Genomic DNA, 21,947 nt, shown 5'->3' with positions numbered 1-21,947 from the left:
GGTGAGAATGTGCTCGAGCATGACTTGTTACAGTATGTTTCTCTGAGCAAGTGTTGATATAAGGACAATTTAACTCATGACACAGTTGCTCATGATAATCCACAGAACTCATTGGGAGCAGTTATTTTCATCAAAGTATGCCTGCCAACTGTCTGCCGCTGCACAGAGAGGAGCATACCAGTGCTCATTGATGGCACGTGTGCAGACGCGATGAAGACATGATGCCTACCAAGACTAATTAGGTTTGCACCTACCAGTCCTCAGGTTATAGTAGTAGATACAATAATTTAATGTTATTACTCTTTCTACTATTGGCCCTAATAAGATTTCTTTCTGTATATTCTAGTTCAAAAAGTGGGGGTCATATTACAGGTTGAGCTCATTAGTCACTAAAAGTAGGCAGTGCTGGTGGTTAGCTACTGAAATAAAAGAGTGGAGCACAACAACCAGAGGCATGCAGAAAGTCATGCATCTAATAATGTACACCACATCTGAACAACAGCGCTCTAATAAATCCTACCTTCATGAAGGTTATGACGTTCACTGTCTGTTGAAAGTGCTTTAAAGAGGTGTTAAGAGGCATTTCCATTATTTAGCCTACCCTCACTGATGTAAATGGGGTGGACAAAATAATAGAAACACCTGTCAGGATACAGCTCGACAGCAACGAAACCCAACACCCTCCAAAATTGACCATGAAGTTGAGTCAGAAGCAGCAGAAAAGCAGATGTTCTGTTGTAACTGTCGCATCTCTCGTGTTACAGAATAAGTCTGTAACATTAAAAGTGTGGATGTTTATACTGTATGTTGCTAGGTGAGTTTCTATCTAACGTGCGGTGGCTATGGTTACTCAGTACCAGGTAAGCCCAGCTAAACCCACACCTGGCTCGTGTTACCATGGAGGAAATAAATAAAGGAGAAAAAATGGAAAGAAACTACAAATGTTTTTACCAAAGAAAAATATTGGATAAGACTCACTTGTCAGGTGACAAAAAACTATATTGTCATGCCATTTCAGAGGATAATACTGTACAATTAATATAAAAAACATGGAGAAAGTTCCAGAAGGACAGCTTGCAAGAACTCAACAGGACAGTGTCTGAGTATGTGACCATACAGAGGTGAGAGTTACAGAACAATTTGTTTAATTTAGTGCCTTCAAAATTGCAAATGTAATTCAGGGGAAGTTCTCCACACAAGCAGCTGCTCTAAACACTTTTACAGTACATGAGGAGAAGTGAGGAGGCTCAGGCAAAAATTAATTTAGCGTGTGTGTGGGCGTTTATTGTGTCACCATGTGCAGCAATAACCAACACCTCACACAGCCACCCCTTTCAGTAACTTATCAGTGGACTAAACCATCTGCAGGGGGGATCATTTGACACTCTACATTTATACAAAACACACAATTTGGCCAAATAAATATTTGTAGTTTATGCAATCCTGCTCACAACCCAATACGTGATTACAAAACCAAAAATCTATGTGACCATTAACCTCAGGTGAACACCCCCTCCCCACTTCCTGAAACATGGTAGAACCAGGAAGTATAAGTAGACATGAAATCCTCTGCAGGCCCTTTTGCTTGTGGACCAGGAATCATGTGAGTAACAAGATACACACAGATAGCATGTTAGCAATAGACAATGTTTGCTTGTTGCGCCCTGATTTGGCTATTTTGTGCCTTTTGTGTTTTCTTTCAAGGATTAGGCATTTAACTTTAAAGGTTTTGTTGTGGTAACAGGAGTAAAAGACAGTTGGACGAGTAGCAGGATTGTGCTGGTACCAAGCATGTTAGCTAGCACGGCCATTTTGAAAAATTTTAGCAAACAAGCCTAGCCAGGCTGTCTCCATTAGCCTGTGTTTGTTAATATGTTGTGTTGATAATCCAGCTGTTATATTATAAACATGGGCATGTATTTTTTATGTTGCATCCACTTCATGGGTAGCCTCACTGGATGTAGACTGTGGGTCTAAGCCTCCCATTTGGCACTTACTTCAGACGGACAATGGCAGCCTTTCTGCAATCTGCATATTACCATTTTTAAAATCCAACAACCACCTCCGAGCTAGGTCGCTAATGGTTGAACATCAACGAGCTAGCAGCTGTTAGCTTTTCCTTTGCGGAGACTTAGCTGTTTAATGCAAGGCCTTGCCCCTCCACATGCAAATTTTCCACCAGAACACGTTCCCCCTGACACTATTTTTCAAGGGCACCCTCGCTGCATCCTGCACTTTGTGCCACCTAAGACGACTGATTGGTGGAAAGAAATATAAAAAAGCCAGAGCGTTTTTTTCCCCCTGTACCAGAATGATACCAGACCTTTCTCCAGCAGTGACACAGCACTGCGGGGAAACGTGTGGCTAAGCTATTGTGAGTAATTATTTCAATCCTGAGCACAAAGGCTTGACTTTTACCTCAAAATAAATATAAATGACATTAATATTAATATTTTGGTGCTAGAAAGACTAAACTAATTGAACATTTTTCAGCTTGTACACAGAACTTAAATGTACTTTTTCTTGACTGTATTTGAAAATGTGCATAATGAAGCTACTGTAAGTGACCCTTCTTCCTCTTTTTTGTGCGTGAGTGATTACTGTATCATCGGCCACAAGTATGCTGCAAAGCCACCACAGGTCATCGCTCTTTTCAGTGAGTCACATATGAGGCCAATTGCTTCAGGAAACACTTGTAGCTGACATAGATGTTTTATTTCTCCTGATGTACGTGTGCTGCAAATAAAGCGAAATTGTGCAGCTAAAGCACGTCTACAGCTGGTTCCAACCTGGTCAACCCCGCAAGCCTGGTCTTGTCCCATTTTAAGAAGTCACCCGTAATCTCTGGTGATGGTTCAGGCACACTGCAATGTGTTCCCCACTGGCAGACTTCTGAGTCGTCCCCATGCATAATATCCATGCAATTCTGCTTCTGACAGATATGTGTTGTAATCTCTTTGAAAATGAGCATTTGCAACATGTAAGAGCCTCAAAGCTGTGGGTCTGAGAAGTGTGAGGGAGAAAATGACATAGAAATACTGCGATGTTAAAAAAAAAAAAAAAAAAAAAAAATCCCTGCCTTGAGCTTGGCCTTTTATCCATGTTTTCATACAGAGTTTGGTATTAATTTCTTTGAAAGCAGTAACTGTATTTCATTTATTATATAAACATTTTTAACTTAAAATGATTCATAAAGTGAAAGTGGCCATGGTCAAGTAACACTTAGAAAATGATTTTAAAATGATCACCTGCTGGATAATCATATTAACCAAATGTGTTTCAGACCTGGAAACATTTCTGTTCTTTTAGGAAGGTAACCATAAAGCAACTGTACAACAAATATCTGATCCCTCTGACTCTGCAGCTCTCAGTCTCAGAGATAAAATCTGTTTTAATACCCGTATCAACTCACCCTTGCATTCAGAGAACACAATTGAAGGCCATGTAAAGGAAGCTAAACTTGCCTCAATATTAATCTCTGCCCATGTTTTCGCTCGTCTGTGGATATGCATTGAATGCTTGCATGCAAAATGATCAAATAGAGTGGCTACAGTTTTTGCTCATGCTTAAGAAAGCTATACTGATCGTAATCTTTCTTCCCCAGTACCTCACAGTGCCCAGCCTGTCCCATTTCCAAAATGGAAGTGTAAAAGCTTTTTCAGATGTGATTGTCTTATTAAATTCTCCTCACACGAGACTCTAAACATGAAAGCCATTTGGATTGAGTAATGGAGATAATTAAAATCAATCCTAATGTACCTGAGCAATTAAATTGGTCAAAATTGAAAGGTGGTTAATAATAGCTGGCAGGGCATTTACATTGACGACAAGACAAGTTTATATTCAGATCAAGGTTTCAGAGGATAAGAGGCAATTCCATTGCCACACATTTGGGTAGTAATGTACCCTGAGTAATAATATGAGTAATACATAGAGATTATTGAAAGAGACGAGCATTGTTAAGATGTGATTTCTGATGTTCAACCATAGGCACAGTGTCTTTAAAGGGATCCCTCCCCCGCTTAATGACTTAGACGCCCTCAGAGAGAATGTATCACAGATGCACAAGTCCATTGCACGGGAATTATAATGTCAGGGCCCTTACACAGCAAGCTGACTGTCCAGCTGTTGGATGTCATTGGGCTGTTTGTGGCTGACCCTCGGATGTAGTTTTTGTGGTGGTTCCAGCACCATCAGCTGTGTTTGACCCCCCACTACCTGCATACAGTGAGTTGGATGCAGGTAATTTGAGAAATCCTCCATCCAAGACTGACATTCACTTCCCTGACATTAATTCACTTATGTTTAAATTCATCCTATGCATTGCATCACCCAAATGAAAAAATCAGAATGCATTACTATTCATTATCCATGTGCAGTGAGTAAAAGAAAATGTCTAACACTAGTCTGATAAAGCTTCTCTGCACCTCTCCTGTATACAGAATTATTTACAGAGTATTTATTGTGATCAAACAACAGTTTTGTATCGGTAATAACTTGGTGAATTGGAGCATGCTCAATGTCTTACACTTAGCAACATAATTTTTTTTCAAATCACAGCAGCCCATGCAATATTCATTGGCAGGTGACAAAGAGTTGGCCATTCAAATTCAAAATGACAATACTGCTGGAAGATGCAGGAATTGCCAGCAGCAAATCAGGACAGCAAGGAGACGCTTCTCCATCCTTGAACATCGTATTATTCCGATTAGGGGCGACTGCATTATACAGAATAAAAAATGATTTCAGTGTTCTCTTAATGTTACATTTGATTTCTAAGTGACTAAGACAAACAAATCTGTAGTCTCAGCTGATGCTGGTGCAGCATAAGAACAGCAACGCACTGCGGTGTTAGCTCAGTGTGCATTCAGCCAAAGGTGGACAAGATCTTTTTTTGTTTGTAATCCCACATCCACAACAAAACGCCGAGGGTTCTCAGATATCCTGTTGGCAGCTCTTCTTAATGCTTAGAAGTTGTCTTTAGCAACAGTTCCCTCATAAATTCCCTTGTGATTGCACCACTGCTGTTTGCAGGTGTGAGGGCACGTCACTGATTTGCGTACACAACTCACTTTAGTCGATTGATTCATGTCATTTTGCTTTTTTGATGGTTCCATTGACCATCACTATAAACCTTGTGTGCTGTGCCAAACAGCGAGCTTAGAGCTGCGTATGCTGTAAATGACATGTACATATCTGTCCTCTGGGAGACATTTTCAAGGCTTTGGAGAATCAGGTCGATACTGTATTTGGGCTGTTCTTAAGCCAGCATCACTAATGCTGTTAAACATTTTGTTATAGAATTATTTAGCTGTGGTTTGCATTGCATGCCTAGTGTGCCACTGGCGGTGTGCCCTGAGGAGAAAGGGGGAAGGAATTCCAGTCATTGTTTGCCAGTTGTGGATTTGCTTATATTTAGACTTTCTAATCATCTTAGTATGTACTAAAGGCATGTACTGTGTAAGTAAATTATGTTTAGAGATTGATCTGGCTTTTCCAATGGTCCACCTGTCCTGTTATGCTTGGAGATGCCTCCTTCTCTCATGCTCCTTTCTTCTGTGGTGTCCTCCAGGGGTCTATTCTGGGTCCCCTCTTATTTACTATAATATGCATCCCCTGAGGCAAATCATGTGTAGACATACTGTAACATTGATTTTCATTGCTACGTGGATGATATGAAGCTGTGTCTCCCATTAAAGCCTGGTAACACCGTTGTATCCTTTTCCATGTCTCACCTCAAGGATATTAAGAATCAGATATCCAGAATTTCCTGTAATCAAATGACTCTATACCAGAAGTGATTATCATTACCCCTTCTGGCTCCAGCACTAGCAGCATGAACAATCTCTCGTCTAGTCTGGATGCCTTATGTAATAATGTTAAGAAGAGACCCGAAACCTCATGTACATTTTGACTCGGTTATCTTTTGATGCTCCTGTGGCTGAAGTGGTGCAGTCCTGATTCTCCAACTGAGTATTTAACCAAGATCAGGTCATTCCTTTCATCTGTAGATCTATAAAAGGTCATCCATGCCTTTATGTCCTCCCAGACTTGACTACCGCAAAGTCCTTCACTCTGGTATTAGCAGGTGAGACATCCAAAGACTGCAGCTTATACAAAACGAAGCTGCCAGACTTTGAACACATGAAAGGAAGCGACCACGTCACACCGGTCCTTGCTGTCATTCACTCGTTACCTGTTTTACAACTGAAGATTTTACATCTGTGATCTGTTCACTCCCTATGAGCCCGATCGCTGCTTGACATCTACTGGCGGGACCCTGCAAGTGATTCAAAAATCGTGACTTGTCACTGAAGGTGACCGGGCCTTTGCTATCTGGGCCCCTCAGCTGTGGATCTCATGCAGGGATCAGGCCCATAGTGAGTCTTAAACAAATCTCTTCTTCAGACTCACTTTTATCTTACGGCTTTGTCTTAATTTGTAGTATTTGCTGTAATTATTCATATTATTATATCCCATGTTTTGGATTTTATTTTCTACTTTTATTATTTCTACTGTAAAGCACATTCTAACATTGTTTTGAAAGGTCTTATTTATTATTATTATTATTATTAGCCCTTTTTATTGATTCTCACTTGAACACAGCCCACAGCACAAATAAGGATGCTACGCTAATATTTTCAAAGCTGATACTGACCTATTTTGTTTATGGCAATTTTTATTTTTTCAATTAAAAATGAACAGGGGTTCGGGTTAATGTGATTTTATCTGTCTGTGGGTTTCTGTATAACCAGGTTTGGATTAATAAAGCACACTTTATTGTTCCATAATAGTATCACTTCAGCTGTTATGAAAGCTCAAAGCTATCAGTAGATCAGGTCAGCATCCTCCTGCTTCCCTGTAAAGCTCAGGTGGATCACTTAGAACAGTCTGCACCAGAGTGTGTCACGACTGCTGTCCGAGGTGCTGATCCTCGTACTGCCAAGGATGCAGGAACTGTCTGGGCCGCTCGCAATCGTTCATGTGCTGACAGTCAGGATTCTTACTGCCAACAATGAAGGATACACTCTTAACTGAACTCATGGGATTTGCTATTTTAAGCACCAATTTTGTTTGTTGACACCCTGGTAGCAAATTTGTGCGGTGGAGGGAAAGCATCGAGCAGCTTACGTTTCTTAGACCGTGGTACATGTGTAAGCCTGTCCCAAACTATCTCAATATCCATTCGACACATCTGTATTCTGATCTCAAGCCAAAAATTTTTTTTTCTTTTGGAAAAAAAAGTTAGTTGCTCTGTATTTTGGTTTTTCAGCAAATACACTTTTTTGATGTATCAGTTTTATGGTTGTCATTGTAACAAAAGGCATTGGTAGGCGAACATATCTACCATGTAAAACATTACAGCACAGCGCACAGCCCAAGGACAGATGTGGTGATTTACCACATTTGAGGCAGCACATATGCGCCTGAATGTTCAGTGCATAGCAGTGACTTGTGGATAATACCTCCATGTTTATCACTCATTCAAACATCATCGTAGCATCTTCACTTTCTGTTCCTCTCTGTTCAGTTATGTTGCTAGTTATTAACCTGTAAAGTCACTATTTATGCACCAGTTCATAGATCACATGAGTCACAATAAAAGCATTTTAATGTCAGTGCAGTGCTAGACCTGAGAAGCCACCTAAACAAGAGGATGGAAAACACTGCCAAATGCAAACTGATGCATTTAATCAAAAAATATAACATCAACAATTAACTTTTCACAAATGGAGAAAGAAGCAGGAAAAACACAAAGCAACGGGTTCATCCTGATTGGCTAAGCAAATATATGCCAGTTTATTAAGTATTCATGCATATAGGGACTGTGAGTGCGCATGAAATAGAATTTAAGTGATACTTAGGCCGTCTAGCAACACGGTGCAATATCAGCCAGAGTATGTCTGGTCAGACCTGCCCCTTGACAAATGAAATATGTGGTGTGGTCACTGTGGGGTTGTTCAGGTAGACCTGGAAAAACCTAACTTATTGTTGAGTTAAAAAATAAAAATGCCTGCAGCTGCGTCCTTCAGTGAGATGATTTTCTGTGCCAAACATTAAAGGTTACACCAACAGAGGACTTGCTGATCATTCGAAGTATTTCCATGTCAAATAATCGTTCAGTGACAGAAAATTAATGAATGACATTTTCACTAAGTACCTGCTGATTTAAGTATCATCATGTATCCATAAAATGCCTCTGTTGTTCAAAGTTGTGGATTTGCCTGCTTTTCTCTGTTTCACACCATTACAAATGAAATATTTTGTCATTGTTACGCAGACGAAATAGGCTAATGGAAGAATAATGGTAAATAAATGACTGCAGTTAAATAGCTCTTTTATCTAAATCACTTCACAGTGTCGCCTCTCCCTCGACCAGTCACACACACTGATGGTGGTAAGCCATGCAAAGTGCTGGCCTGTCCAACGGGAGCAGTTTAGGCTTCAGTCTCTTGCCCAAGGACACTTTGACATGCAGACAGGAGATCGAACTGCCGACCCTGTGACCGGTGGACGAGCCGTTCTACCTCCTGATCCACAGCTGCCAGGAGGTGACACAAATCCCATGATACTCAAAGCAACACAAAACTAAGCTGAAATACACAGCCAAGAGGAGGCACATTACACCACGATAGTTTGGATTTCATTTGTAGAATTTTTCTGCTCATGGTCCAAATGAAACTTCTGATTTGGCTGCTTTAAATATATAGTCTTTATTTGAGTAGAAATGTTTTTCAAAGAGATCCCAGACTAGTCTTATGAGGCTCCACATGGGAACAAGCACAACACCATGCAGTCCAGCGATAATGATTATAGTGAAGAACAAAGTTAGTACAAAAAGCAATAAAGTCTATCTATGGGTGGGGGTCGGGTTAGAGTGGAGGACCACACATGACCCTCAGGCAGGAGACCAGGATCCAATCCATGTGAAACCACTTTTGATTGATCTAGGGAAGCTGCAAAACCCTTTTCTTTAGTAGTTTTTGTGCCCAACCCTGACCAAACTGCAACTGTCACCTGAAATGTTTCTCAGAGCGAACGCTTTATTTTTCGAAAGAGTAAGTGGGTGGTTCATATTTATTATTGCAAACTGGCCCTGGGGATGAGAAGGTGTTGTTTTCACACCTAGTCGATGCAAAACATGACACAGACGCGGTGGATCGGCATGAACCGGCAGGTCTATGTAACGCCGGCTTGTGCAGTCACACCTATACATTTAAATGTATTTATCCCATGTCATCAGTTTGAACCTAGCCAGCAGTTGTGTGTTCTCACCTTTGCATTCGGTGGTTGACTGTTTCTTTGGGCTTGCTGACCTTCTTTTTAACTTAGCACATAGACAGGGCACCGCTAAGCACACTAAAGTGTATGCTACCACACAATCAGACAGAACTGTGTCCACCCAGTAGCCACGAGTATCCTCGCATCTCTGATAGCAGAATGGCCCTCAGCAACACGATATACACTCACAAAACAGTTGCTGGATTAGTGGGAATGATACAGGCATCACAACAAATAATTCAAAGGGACAAGTACTTAATGATTACTGGGGAGACAAGAAGAATGAGAGGAGACAGTGTAATCCTCACCAAGATGGAGTCAGTCCTATCTGCTTGTCAGGTTTCCTCTTCCTCGCAGTTGCTCAGATCCTAAATAAAAAGCTAAGAAACAGTTTAAGGCTTATTGATTTGCGGCTATGATACAAAGAAAAAAGTAAGCATCAGTATGTGGGACAAGACTGAAGACCCGTCTTTGTTAGCGGGTCGGGTGCCATATGGACAGCAACACGTTCAGCTATGTTACCCCAATAAATTGTTGTTGACACTGCCCTCTAGAGATGTGTGATAGTGCATTAGTACTGCAGACCTTAACCAAGGAAGCATCCTCTCTCCCTGTCTGCTGCGAGGGGAGGGGGTGTGGGAGAGTCTCTAGCACTGCATTTAAATGTCCTGAAGAGCTTGAATTTATATATTTGTGGTGCCTTTTCCTTTTCATGTTGTCTTTTGAGGAGCAGCTAGTTCATCTCATTGAGCTCGGTGTCGTTGCCCTGCATGATGAGGTTCTAATAATGAGTGCAGTGCGTGAACCACCGAATCGCTACCTGCAAGAAAACCCCTTTCCTGGGTCCTTGTATGGGTAAAAGTGAATGATGCTCAGATCAATACAAGTTTATGGCCTTGATCTATTGAGTGGCTTTGCTGAAAATGGGAAACCAATGGCTTTATTCACCTGGATTCATATTTTTGGGGGAATGGATTTGGCATGCCGGTGGCTGTCTTCCTGAATAACTTATTGCCTAGACTTTGAAAGAGAACCCCAAGGACCATTTCACAAAGGGCTCGTCATGCTGCAAACATCATTTCAGAGCAAAAGAGTGTTGCGAACCAGGGCTAACCTTGCTAAGGTGATGCTGATTAGAATGACATAGCCCGAGGCGCCTGTCAAAGTTTGGAGAGTCTTGACAATATTTGTTGCCCCATCACTCACTCTTCTTGCGATTTTGGAGGGTAGCACTAAGACAGGAAATGCTAAATTTTACTCCCTATTACTTTAGTCTACATCTATTAATCAAATGCGACTGATGTAAAAACCAGTTTATCTCTGTGATGGCAGGGATATGCTAATTGGAACTTCTGGAAAATGTCATTGAAAGTACGCACGGGGCATAATTTTAATGAAACTGACATTTACAAACAGGCTTTTTGCGCTGAGCGACATTACAGTAGGAAAAAGGTAACGCTGCAGCCATTCTTAATGTACTGTAACATACAGGCATCACTCCTCAAGTAAAAAACAGTCACTTCATCTCAGGCGAGATCCTCCCTGACACTTGAATCCACACTTGCCTGCCTGCATGACAGATGATCCTTAATGAGACAAATGATTGCAGCCAATTTGAACCAGAAGAGTGACTTTAACCTGCCCGATTAGGTCCATTACTCAGCCACTCCTGAAGTTCAATTAAGTCCTTATGGGTTCAATGTTGTTCTAACAATATATATACATGTACATGTTAGTCATCTGCAGTTAAAATAGTTGGACTAAAAGTGGACAACAAGACATTTTTACAAGAAGCTGAGTGAATCTTGATTTAGTGCAACATGCAATAGAGTTTAAATCAAAATCAACTGAGCCAAAGCACCTTTTCATTTGCAGAGCAGAGCTTTTGAGGCTGCACAAAGGATGTTAAATGAAATATTTTCGGATTCTGATTTCTGAATTGTGATGAACTGAACACCGCTGCTCTATTTGTACGTGTTGTAGTTAGAATATAGGCTAGCCTATATCACACACCGCAGCATAAGGATCTTTAAAACCCGTTTTTTTTTTTTTTTAAACAAGGAAAGAAAAAATCCGACAGAAATAAATCGGCTTAATGGACAGAATTAGAGTGGTCTGAATCCAGGGTAGGATTAAGGAAAATTGTGTGAAATAAAAGAGCGAGTGATCAGGAATGACTGTGCGTCTGTCTGGAGGGCGGGAGGGGGGAGAGAGAGAGAGAGAGAGAGAGAGAGAGAGAGAGAGAGAGAGAGAGAGAGGAGCACATTTTCATCCAAACCTCCGTTTTTTCCACAGCCTATCTCTCTGCTCCGCGCCTCACCGCAGCTCCCTATTGTTTAAACTGGGAGGAGAGAGAGGAAAAAAACAACACTCCGCTTGTTCTATAATCGCAGCCAGTGACTCATATTTTTTATTTTTTTATTTTTTATTTTTTGATCTGATGCTCGATTTTCGCCGCTCTGAATGCCGTATTCATTGTCAACTTCTCCGATTTCTCCACTTAGACTTGAGCTGCATCATGAGTAGTTTGGGGGCACCTTTCAATCGCATACCTCTGGAATGGCGGGGATTACACAGCCGAAACCCGGAGAGCATGTAAACGCAAATGGAGTTTGGGATTTATTGCAAAATAAGGGAAAGATGACCGTCTTCTCGTTGTGCTTGCTCTTGTGCGCGGATCTACTGGATTTCGCCGTCGGTAAGTCTGACCCCCCCATACCAGTCATGTTATTTTCACACAGTCGGAACCTCTCGCGCAGCCCTGCGACCCATGAGCGGGGGTCTAACAATAGCCCAAGTGTTAATGAGTTGAGTGATTCATACGTGACAGTGAAATACTCACTGGCCAATTAACAGGACAGCCGGATGGAGGCGATCGGTGCCATTCTTGCCAACTTTCCCCCCTCCGTGGCGAGCAAGTCGCGGGAGAAGGGAAATCAATGAATAATGGTCGGATTCAGTGGCGGTGTCGGAAAAGGAAACGCAAAAAAAAGAGGGGTGGCAGGAGGCCTGGTTATGTATTAAGTCTTAATTCCTCTGCACTATTACGAGCAGCACGCATGACGGCACCTACTTCTGAGCACCGCACAACTAACGCATGCCGAGGCGCACTCCTCGGCGGTCTGGGCATCGTGGCTTTTGCACACCAGGTAGCGCCTGGGCTCAACAGATATTAAAGTTGCTGCCTTGAAAAACATTAAAGTGCGTCCCCCCCCCCGCCGCACGCACACACACACACACACACACACACACACACACACACACACACACACACACACACACACACACATCTCATACGTGTCTGCTTTCAGCGCGATCTGCTCTGCACAGCGGTGGCATCGCTGTCGCGTGTTTTCTCTCCATCCTGCGTTGACGTGTTTGGATGTTGGAGGATGGAAACACAACATTGATCATTTTTCGTGAAAGCGCCTTCGGATTTGAAATAATATGTGTGTATCCTAAAGAATTATTTGGCTGCTTTCTGCAGGGTTGTCTTCTCTCTTTTTTGGGAGGAAGCAATGATGGCACTGGGGATGTCATACTGCAATTTAGGGGAAGCCAGTATTCAAATATTTGCGACAGATAAGGACCTGCTGGCAGTAATTTAAGCATGTTCCCTCACTGCTGGGATATTTTCCTGTCTGTCATATGTGTCTGTGCTCATATGCATGTTGTTTTGTACATGCTGTCATCAATAGCTTGCACTACAGGACTGCATTGCAATCAGTTGCTTCCCTTCCAGAGGAAAGAGTGAGGCTTCTTTTCATTCTACTGGAGTTAGGCTCACTGAGTGCAGTGCTGGTAACACTGTAGTGTTTGAAGGACTTCAGAGGAGAATTGACTCCTGGCTAGAAGATCAGAGCAGCATGCCTTATGAACTAACCTGTTAACCTGTGCTGTTAGCCGAGGGTTTTGTTGTTTGGAAGTGTTTCTGACCTTCGCTGACCCATATAGGAAATCATTATGTCAGTTGTGCTCAACATAATGTTGAATGATAAAATGCCGCTGGGTCTGTCTTGCTCAGATGGTGCTGCACTCCTCACAAGCTCTGCACCATGCAAAGCACTAAGGACCGCCTCAGTAATGTAAACATTTCAAGTGTTAGATTACTTTGGTTTCATTGCTTTAATACACTCGAGTGAGATTTTCCACGTCAGAGTTAACATTGATCGGCATGTAAACAAAGGAAGGTGGAAGGTGGAATTTGACCGGTCAATTGACATGATGTCAGCTGCAGTGACGAACAGTCAGCCTGCATGTTTGTTGTTTCTACTGTTGTAACAAAACACATCTAAACTGCAGCTACACCCCGCAATTTCACCTTTGTCTGTTTTTTCCCCCCAAGTGGTGCTCTTTATAGAAACTGATGTCTGCTGTCTTCAGGATATCGCATCAGATTCTAGTGTACAATTTTCCTCAGTGTGTGCGTGTGTGTTTTAACAGCATCAAGGTTTCTCTGTTTCCGTGTGTGCTCCAGTGTCTTAAGATAGATTTCGTTCCCCACAGACGGGGCCTGTGGTCAGCCATTCCACTCTCATCTCTATCTTCAAATGTCATACATTTTTATTTCCCCCAACAGTTTCTTTCATGTCACTAAAAAAAAGTGGAGGGATGAAATGTTCAGTGTCTCATTTTGGAATGAAACTCTTTCAGGTGCTCCGTTAACTTGCAGCCTGTCGTCCTTCTGCCAGATGTGTTCTTCTTTTAGAAACTTCGCCACAGCTCCGTGCTTAATGCGTCTGTGCCTACAAACTAGCCTCAGCCAGTGAAATTTAGTCGTTCAGGATTTATGTGTGCCTGTTGAGCATGTCACAGTTATGCTTGAAGAGCAGGCTATGCTTCGTGTTTCTCCAGGAGTTAGATTTTTTATACATATTATGCATGCACATAGGGTAGAGTATGAGGAAGTGCCTTTCCCCAGACATTCAGTGTAAATACCAACAAATATAAAATGGTGTTCTGCATAACATACTAAATGTGTAGACTCGGACTCGCATCTTCAGTTTCACGTCCATGTTCACAACATGTAGCCGTGTCTTCAGCCTCCAGCGCACCTGTTGCACCTGACTGACTTTTGCACCAAGCAGTGCAGACACACTGTGAGGAGTGATCAGACCCTGTAGCTCAAATATTCATAGAGAAATCAAATCCAATCGAACAGAGCTCAGCAGCATTGGCTCCTGAACTGACAAGAATTATGTCATACTGTGAACTTTAGAGGCATCTAACATTGCAAAGAGGCTCAGGAAGACCATTCCCGTTGGTTAAATAAATTGTTCGACATTTTGCAAAATACACTTGTTCGCTGTCTTTCCAGGAGTTGAAGGAGCAGGTCGATACCACTCTCCTACAGTATCTGTCAGGTAAACATGAAGCTACAGCCTGCACACACTTAGCTTAGCAGTAAAGACTGGAGGAAGAGGAGGCGGAAACATAATTAATCAACACATTACATCTCGTTTGCTTATTTCTTACAAACAGTGTAAAAACATTTAGTAGCAGTTTTAACATGTGGTTATGTGCCAGACCATTTCCAGGTTGCTTGGCAACCTTAAGGTGACAACAAGTATTTAGGAAATAGACTACAGCTCCTAGCAAAGAATTAACCTGGCATATAACCCCCCATAAAACTACAGCTTGTCATTGCTAACATGGGTTTTTGTTAAGCAAACGACACATAGCATGTTAATTGGTGAGCTTTGGAGGTGCTGGTTGGCGGTTTTCATCGCCTTGGGACAGAGCCAGATGAGCTGTTTCCAATCTTTATGCTAAACTAAGCTAACTGTCTGCTGGCTGTAGCCTGTATTTGAACCAAAAAGCCGATTAGCATATTTCCCAATGGTTAAAATTATTGCTTTTAACTAGAGAAGTATTAATGAGGTCAAAGGAAAGGTGGAAATTCCTTTAGTCAGTCGGTGATGTGTTCATTTGTAACATGACTCCATGGTTAGGGTTAAGCCTAATCTTATTTTGTTGCAGAGATGGCTTCATCAGTGAATACTGAATGCTGCTGAATAATCACAGACGTATTATAGGAATATTACAGGCAGCATTGCACCTCTATGATCCTCTCACTCTTCCATGACTACACATTACTACTTGCCACTTTGATCATGAGGTGACACTGCTTTGTAGACTAAGTAGGCTACGATACATTAATTGAATGGAGTGTTCATAGTATGTATTTTAGACAGTATTATTGATCCAAGACAAAGCTGACAGAAGAGAGGGACTGAGAGAAAAATGCGCAATTTCAAACCCATCTGCTACTTCAGCACCGCGGACAGCGCCATGGATTTATCAATAGAAAGCACAGTCAGGGGACTGATATTTCAGAGCCACGGTCAGCGCCATAGATTCTGACATGCACAACCTCAATCAGATAAAGGATCAATGAGTCAGGCAGACTAGACGGACATATTCAGCTAAACAAGCCTTCTGCCCCTGCACTCTCTCTGCCACTAGAGGTTGGAGAGTGTGGACGGCAGGTTAACAAGAGGGACGGCATCGTCCCCCGTGCCCCTTCAAATCGCCTGCTGCCTTGAGTTTGCCGTAGTGTGTCACTTAGACGGAACGTAAGATAAAAGCTGTGCATTTTCGTTTGCAGAGGTTGAAGGGGTGTTGATTTCTAAGCTGCACCAGTAACATCACACGTTCACAGCTTTACAGTAAGGTGCTGCCGCTAAATTAAACATGAGGCACTTAGGTTTGACAGTGGTGGTGACCTGATGTCTTGATACTAAAGTAGATCAGAAAATGTGCGAGGCAGATGATTTATTGGTCCAGCTTCTTCTAGACTAACCAATCATCATTGCTGCTCTGAGATCACTTGCAGCTGTTCCAGAGATAGTTTATAGTTCACGGTTAAGTTTTGATTTATTGCTTCTTGTTGGGGAGAAATTAATATACCCAACCCTCTAGAGTTTAATTGGGCAAAGACTGGAGACTGTTCTTCTGTGTTCTTCCGGGTTTTTCAGCCTTCCTCTGCAGTGCCATTTGTGATTTTGGTGAATGTGAAACGTGTGTGTTTTCACATTAAAGTGGTGTATAGGGTCGCTTAATGAAATGTTTTTAGTCTTCGCAGATCACCACCACCCCCCGAAGAAACAAGAAACATAATCAGTTAGCATAAGGCGGTGTTGCCGCCTGCATTACAATATCATTTAGAGAAGAAGGGATTGCCTCATTGGGCTTCGGAGATTTCTCAAAGAGATTAAGAACTAGATAAGACTGTTCAGGATTCGGATTTAAATTATAGAAAATTGCAGTTTTTTGATGCTTCTTCTGTGGCAAGAGCAGTTAGCTTGGTATTTTCACTCATTCGTCCTCTGGCCCAGACCATTTTCTAAGATCAGCCTTCCCTTGAAATCAAAGTTTGATTCTCATTTCCCTTTTACTTTTTACAGCAATCTGTGGATGAAGTGTCTTACATGTAATATTAGATATGTCCGTCTGCATTATTCTTATGGATAATGCTTTTCCTGAAAACGAATAATACCTCACCAAGTGACACTTTGCTATCCAACGCAATCAATTATGTCTTTCCTCCGATGCTCATATCTTGTTTTAATGTTCTCACAGGTAGAGCTGCAGTGAATACAAGAAAATATTTTTATGTGCATGTCCTCGGCTGAGCACAAACGGCGAGTGGGAACTGCTTTAGGTTCAGGTCTGAATAGCTGCACGTGAGTTTAAAGAGCAATGCGGTAAAGTACAAGGCGCTCTGACTTTATGTAGATCAGGAAATGGGGCAGGCGAGCTCTAGTGATTTGCTACCAGTAGAATCTGGTCAGTATATTACAGGGATAAGGAGTAAAATAATCAACGCTCATGGACTCATGTTGACTGTGCCAAAGGTCAAAGGGATACTGAGCATTATGGAAAACAGCACCGTCCAATACACTGCTGTGGCTGTTAGAGCTGCCACAGTTAAAAAAGCAGAAAACGAGTCAGTATAGAAATATATAAGTAATATACAGCTAGAGTGGCTGTTAAATTATAGGCTGTCAATCAACTAGACACCCCTGCTGTAGACTGACTGAGGCTGTTGTTTGAATCTGCTATAGGTAAAAAAAACAGTATTTCATGTAATAAATTCTTTCAGCGCTTGTTTATTTTAACCCTGTTTGGTTCCACCTGCTGAATAAAGCATCTAAGAAAGCGTGCTGCCTCACGCCACAGCACTGTAGATCGTGGATCATAGCGGTGTTGACAGATTTAACAGGCACTGGATCTCTGTTAGATCTGATGGTTTCCGGTGCGCTGTGACTGTCTGCCACTGATGGCTGGTCTTGACTCACAGGAAGTGAGAAGAGATATTGGCTGGAAAATGGGCTGTGGTTATGCCACTATCTAACAATCACCAGGCTTTGCATCAGCACTGCAGCTTTCAGCAGTTATATAAAATGATTATACTGAGATTAGAAGCTGTCTTCATTGTTTTGTTCTGCTGTTGTTTGTTTGGTCAGTCATTCTCACTGTTTACGTCTATACATGCTTCTTTTCTCACACTGGAGATCGCTGTAAAAGCACAATTCAGCACTTTGACTTACTTATTGATTTATTGCTCACGACTCATTTCTTGATTATTTTTGATTCCCTTGGACCAACCTGCACCCAATATGCAGCACTTTTGAGATAGACTGTAATTTAATAAGCACCATCCTCTGCAGCTGATAGGATCTCATTTGTCTTAAAACTCTATTAAAAATATATTGATATCTCTGATGCAACAGTGAGTTCAAATAATGAGAAAAATATAACAAGTGCAGCTCACATGGACCCAGTGACACAGCGACACAAAGCTGCTCCCCGGTTGACCTCTTACGCTAGCTGACAGAAGTGACATTAGGGCAGCAAAACCACACAAAGGTGGCTGGACAGCGCGTAACAGCTTCACTGAGGGAGAAAAAAAACAGCATTCAGAAACCAGGACTTTCCCGTAGCGCAGCCACATAATGTGTGTGACTGCCAATTGTCCCGTTCAGTGATCATCCTCAATCAAAGTATAATTTTTGTTATGCTCACCTTCTAGTCTGTATCTTTTGTAACTTGAAATTCCATTTAATGTTATGAAAGAGCCATATTAAGACTTGAAACAGGTTGGCGACCCAGAAATGACAGCTTTTGTTGAAGGGCTTCAGCCAGCTTTGTGCATGCAGACCACTGTGCTAAAAATTAAATGGCTTTTACTGAAAAAAAAAAAAAAAAAAAAAAATCAAAATGACCATAAAAGGTCTTTATGGTGTCACGCAGTCCCTGCAGGACTTCAGTGAATATCTGGACTTTATTAATCTGATTATGGGAAGTAGAGGAGCTTTAACTTCTGTGAGTAAAGAGCATCTTTAGCTTCCGTTATATGGCCTATTTCCAAGTGAAATGTAATATGTTGGTGAGCTACAATTACGAGAGGGATATGATTAAAACTTGATTTGATTGGATCATCCAGAAGTGGGTTTGGCTCATGGGATGCAAAGCAATACGGAGCTGCTGCAGAGGACTGCTGGCTTCCACCTCCTTCACCTGGGTTGTTAGATTAGGAGCAGGACAACAGGGGAGAAATGAACAAATTGGAGCACAACCTCGCTCTCTTGATATCGGCCTGCTATCCAGCTAGCAGGGTTAGCTAGTTGCACCAAATCATGGGATAAACTTCTGTTACTTCCCCTGCATTCAGGAAAATGTTCAAGTATTTAACGTTTTTCAGGAAAAGAGGGGTTTTGACACATAATTGTTAAAAAAAAAGCTGATATGTATTTGACAGAAACCAAGAACAATTCACACTGGATTTAGATTAACCATGTCTTTAAAGGGTCAGTCCACCCAATCAAAAAATATCTGGCAGTAGGGATAGTTTTGGTTCGTCTGGTGACGTTCGCTGAGACTCGGAATTTGCATGTGGGATTCAGTTTCTAGTACTGGAATAACATTTAAAAACATCAGCTTTATTTCCCCCATAGAGAGAGAATTTCCCAGCTGCAGGTAATATTTTACCCCAAACGAAGAGAATACCTAAAGCTGTCCACAGTGAGGGCCAGTCATCACGACTAACCGCCCCCTTGTTTTCTGGTATTGTTGAGTTGATGAAGTGAAATGCTTTGAGTGTTGAGTTCCATTCGCCTCCACCGTCGTGTTGATAGAAGTCTCTGGTGAGATCTCAATGGGTGAGGTAATCCTTTAACATTGCTTTCAATCTTTTATGTGAAAATCACAGTGTGCTGTTTCACAGTGGTGCTAAATCAGCTTGTTACGCTTTTTTTTTTTTTTTTTTTAAAACAAAACTCAGACACTTAATGCTACAAATTTTCCAACAGCAGGCCTGAAATGGTTTTACACTCCTCAACCATGCATTCATTTGCTTTTCACGTTGAGGTACCGGTGTTGATCTTGAAAGAAATTCTGGCTTTTAGTTTCTTCAAAGGCATCCATCCCAATAGCGTGACACCCTGAAATGTCTGAGACAGTGATAAGCCACATGTGAGAGAATAACATATTCTCGACATTAGCATACATGCCAACTATCTGCTTTTCAGGTAAATGTGTGAAACCAAGTCATCTCTTTGACATTTCGGATGAGCTAAAGTGTTTTGTTTGCAGTGAAGCAGTCATTGGAAACCCATTAGCATATTTTATTAACAGCTAGCGTCCCCGTATGGGGGTTTGCAGACATGTTGAGACTTGTTGCCTCCGAGCCTCAAACCCAAGAGTTCAACCACAGGCTATACGTCTCCCACAATGCAAATAATGCAACAGAATCTGGAACAATCGTGACAAATCTGTCCTCCCCCACTGCCACCACAACAGCCTTTGCACGCAAAGTGGTGAGGGGGAGAATCGAGGAAGATGTCCTGAAAACATGTACTTTCCTTCGCCACATATGGCTGAAATACATTTGCATTCTCAAGCAGCGATGCTCCAAATGATCAATGATAAGGCCTATGATTAGTAGAGACAACTAAATGCTCGGGGCAAGGAAGTTCAAACAGCACAGTAACTTTCCTTTCTACCCCTGAAGTCCTTCATACGCAGATGTAAGCTGGCTTGCTGATGTCTCTGGCTTGCGTGGGAGTTTGAAGCAACTCTGATTCCCTCAGCAGCTGGTGGTGTGCAGAGATAGGAAAAAAAAAAAAGAGTAGAGAGGCTTTGCTCAGAGAGGTCTCCCATGACGGGCTACATCGAGAACATGTAACGTTCCTGTTTGTGATCGACGGTTAGCAAACAGCTTTGTCAGATGGCGGCGTTGTGCTCCCTCGCCAGAAATCTTATCTGTAAATTCCATTTTTTTCATGGCTGAAATTTTGATTTCGGAACCTTATTTGTCTGAAATTAGCAGCCAGAATAAGCAGGGATTTCTTGACAGGTTTTATCAGCACTTCTCTCCCCTCACTGTTTCCTACATGCTAATGTGGATTATGTGATTTTGCTTATCGTGTTCAAACATGGCTGCTGAGTAATAACAATTGCTCTGCCACTGTGTCCCAACATTAGCCTCCTTATTTAAAGACTTTGAGAAGTGCCTTGTATAATATACATGACACTTATCTCTGCATTCATGTTTCATCACAGGGGGCTTAAGCTTCCAGGAGTAACACTGCTGCGCACAGATGATTTTTCATCCACAGACGTTCTGATTCTTTGCAGTTTGCTCTCTTTTTGCTAGCGAGGAGCGTTTTTAGAGAACCTGAGCAAGTGGAATTATTCACCGTCGCTGTGACCTCAGTTTGGAAAGACACTTGCTGTCCTTGTGTTTTCCTGTGTTAGCATACTCTAGATATACACAGTATATCAAGGTTATGTCATAAAGACACATGGAGGGGACAGCATGACTTGCATTAGCAGGAAAATACCCCAGATTTTTTTTTTTTTTTGGGGGGGGGGGGGTGTCACAATGTGTCACTTTAATGAGGAACCCATAGAAATCAACCTTTTCATTTAATTGGAATTATATGGAGAGTATACCTGCTATGGTAGATTACTTTCATCCATTCGGTAAAACAGACAACAACACTTCAGCAGGCTAAAATACTAATGTTTTAATTTTAAACCCCCTTTGGCACTTCGCTATACTCTCACTGTGTAGTAACTGTAAATATCCCAAATCACTCCGCTGCCTTTTTAGCTTGATTCTCCCGTTATTTAGCTATTCAAAGCCACATCTTCCAGGCAGTGAATGCAGCATCGCAGAGGTTTCATGAAAAGTCGAGATTAGGCGTGAAAAAAGGGAAGAGAAGGGATAGGAGAGGGAAAAAGCTCTAATCTGCACATTGACGTCACTCTGGATGGGCTGAAGCTGTGCAGATGGGAGTGAGGGAGGATTGTGTGGGCTATGCATCTTATGACAACAGATTATTTCCTTTTATGCATGCTGACTTCCTCCATATGAGCCACAGAGAGACTTTCTTCCCCCGGGAGAGCATCCCTGCATTTCCTATCACCGAAAAATCATGAAGACATCAATCTCCAGTCACAGGAGCAGGTCTTCGTGAAGTTTCGCAGACAGAGAGTCAGTCTATGATAGGACAAGTCTCTGTGTTCATCCTATAACATCTGCCATTCACGATAACATTTATCAGCAAACCTTTGATCCGCCACACAACTTGTCTTGCAAGTTCAGGGAATTAATCTCCTGAACACGTGACGTGAATTATACAGTAACAGAAGCTGCA

The 21,947-nt window shown here is 41.9% G+C and overlaps 1 protein-coding gene across 2 annotated transcripts in view; it reads left to right on the top strand.

The window, feature by feature from the left end:
- Window positions 1-11,521: 11,521 nt before the first annotated feature.
- igsf21a (immunoglobin superfamily, member 21a) overlaps window positions 11,522-21,947 on the top strand; it is a 171,744-nt gene continuing 161,318 nt past the window's right edge. Inside the window, exon 1 of one of the 2 annotated variants that reach the window (XM_076743097.1) lies at window positions 11,522-11,980. In XM_076743097.1, coding sequence (XP_076599212.1) covers window positions 11,842-11,980 — 139 coding nt within the window. In that variant the 5' untranslated portion in view covers window positions 11,522-11,841. The remainder of the gene's footprint in view (window positions 11,981-21,947) is intronic. The other variant, XM_076743087.1, reaches the window with a different exon arrangement.

Source organism: Chaetodon auriga, chromosome 2 (genome assembly GCF_051107435.1).
Source record: "Chaetodon auriga isolate fChaAug3 chromosome 2, fChaAug3.hap1, whole genome shotgun sequence".
Lineage (NCBI taxonomy): Eukaryota > Metazoa > Chordata > Actinopteri > Chaetodontiformes > Chaetodontidae > Chaetodon > Chaetodon auriga.
The sequence above is the reverse complement of the archived record's forward strand: the minus strand, read 5'-3'. Positions and strand labels throughout refer to the sequence as shown.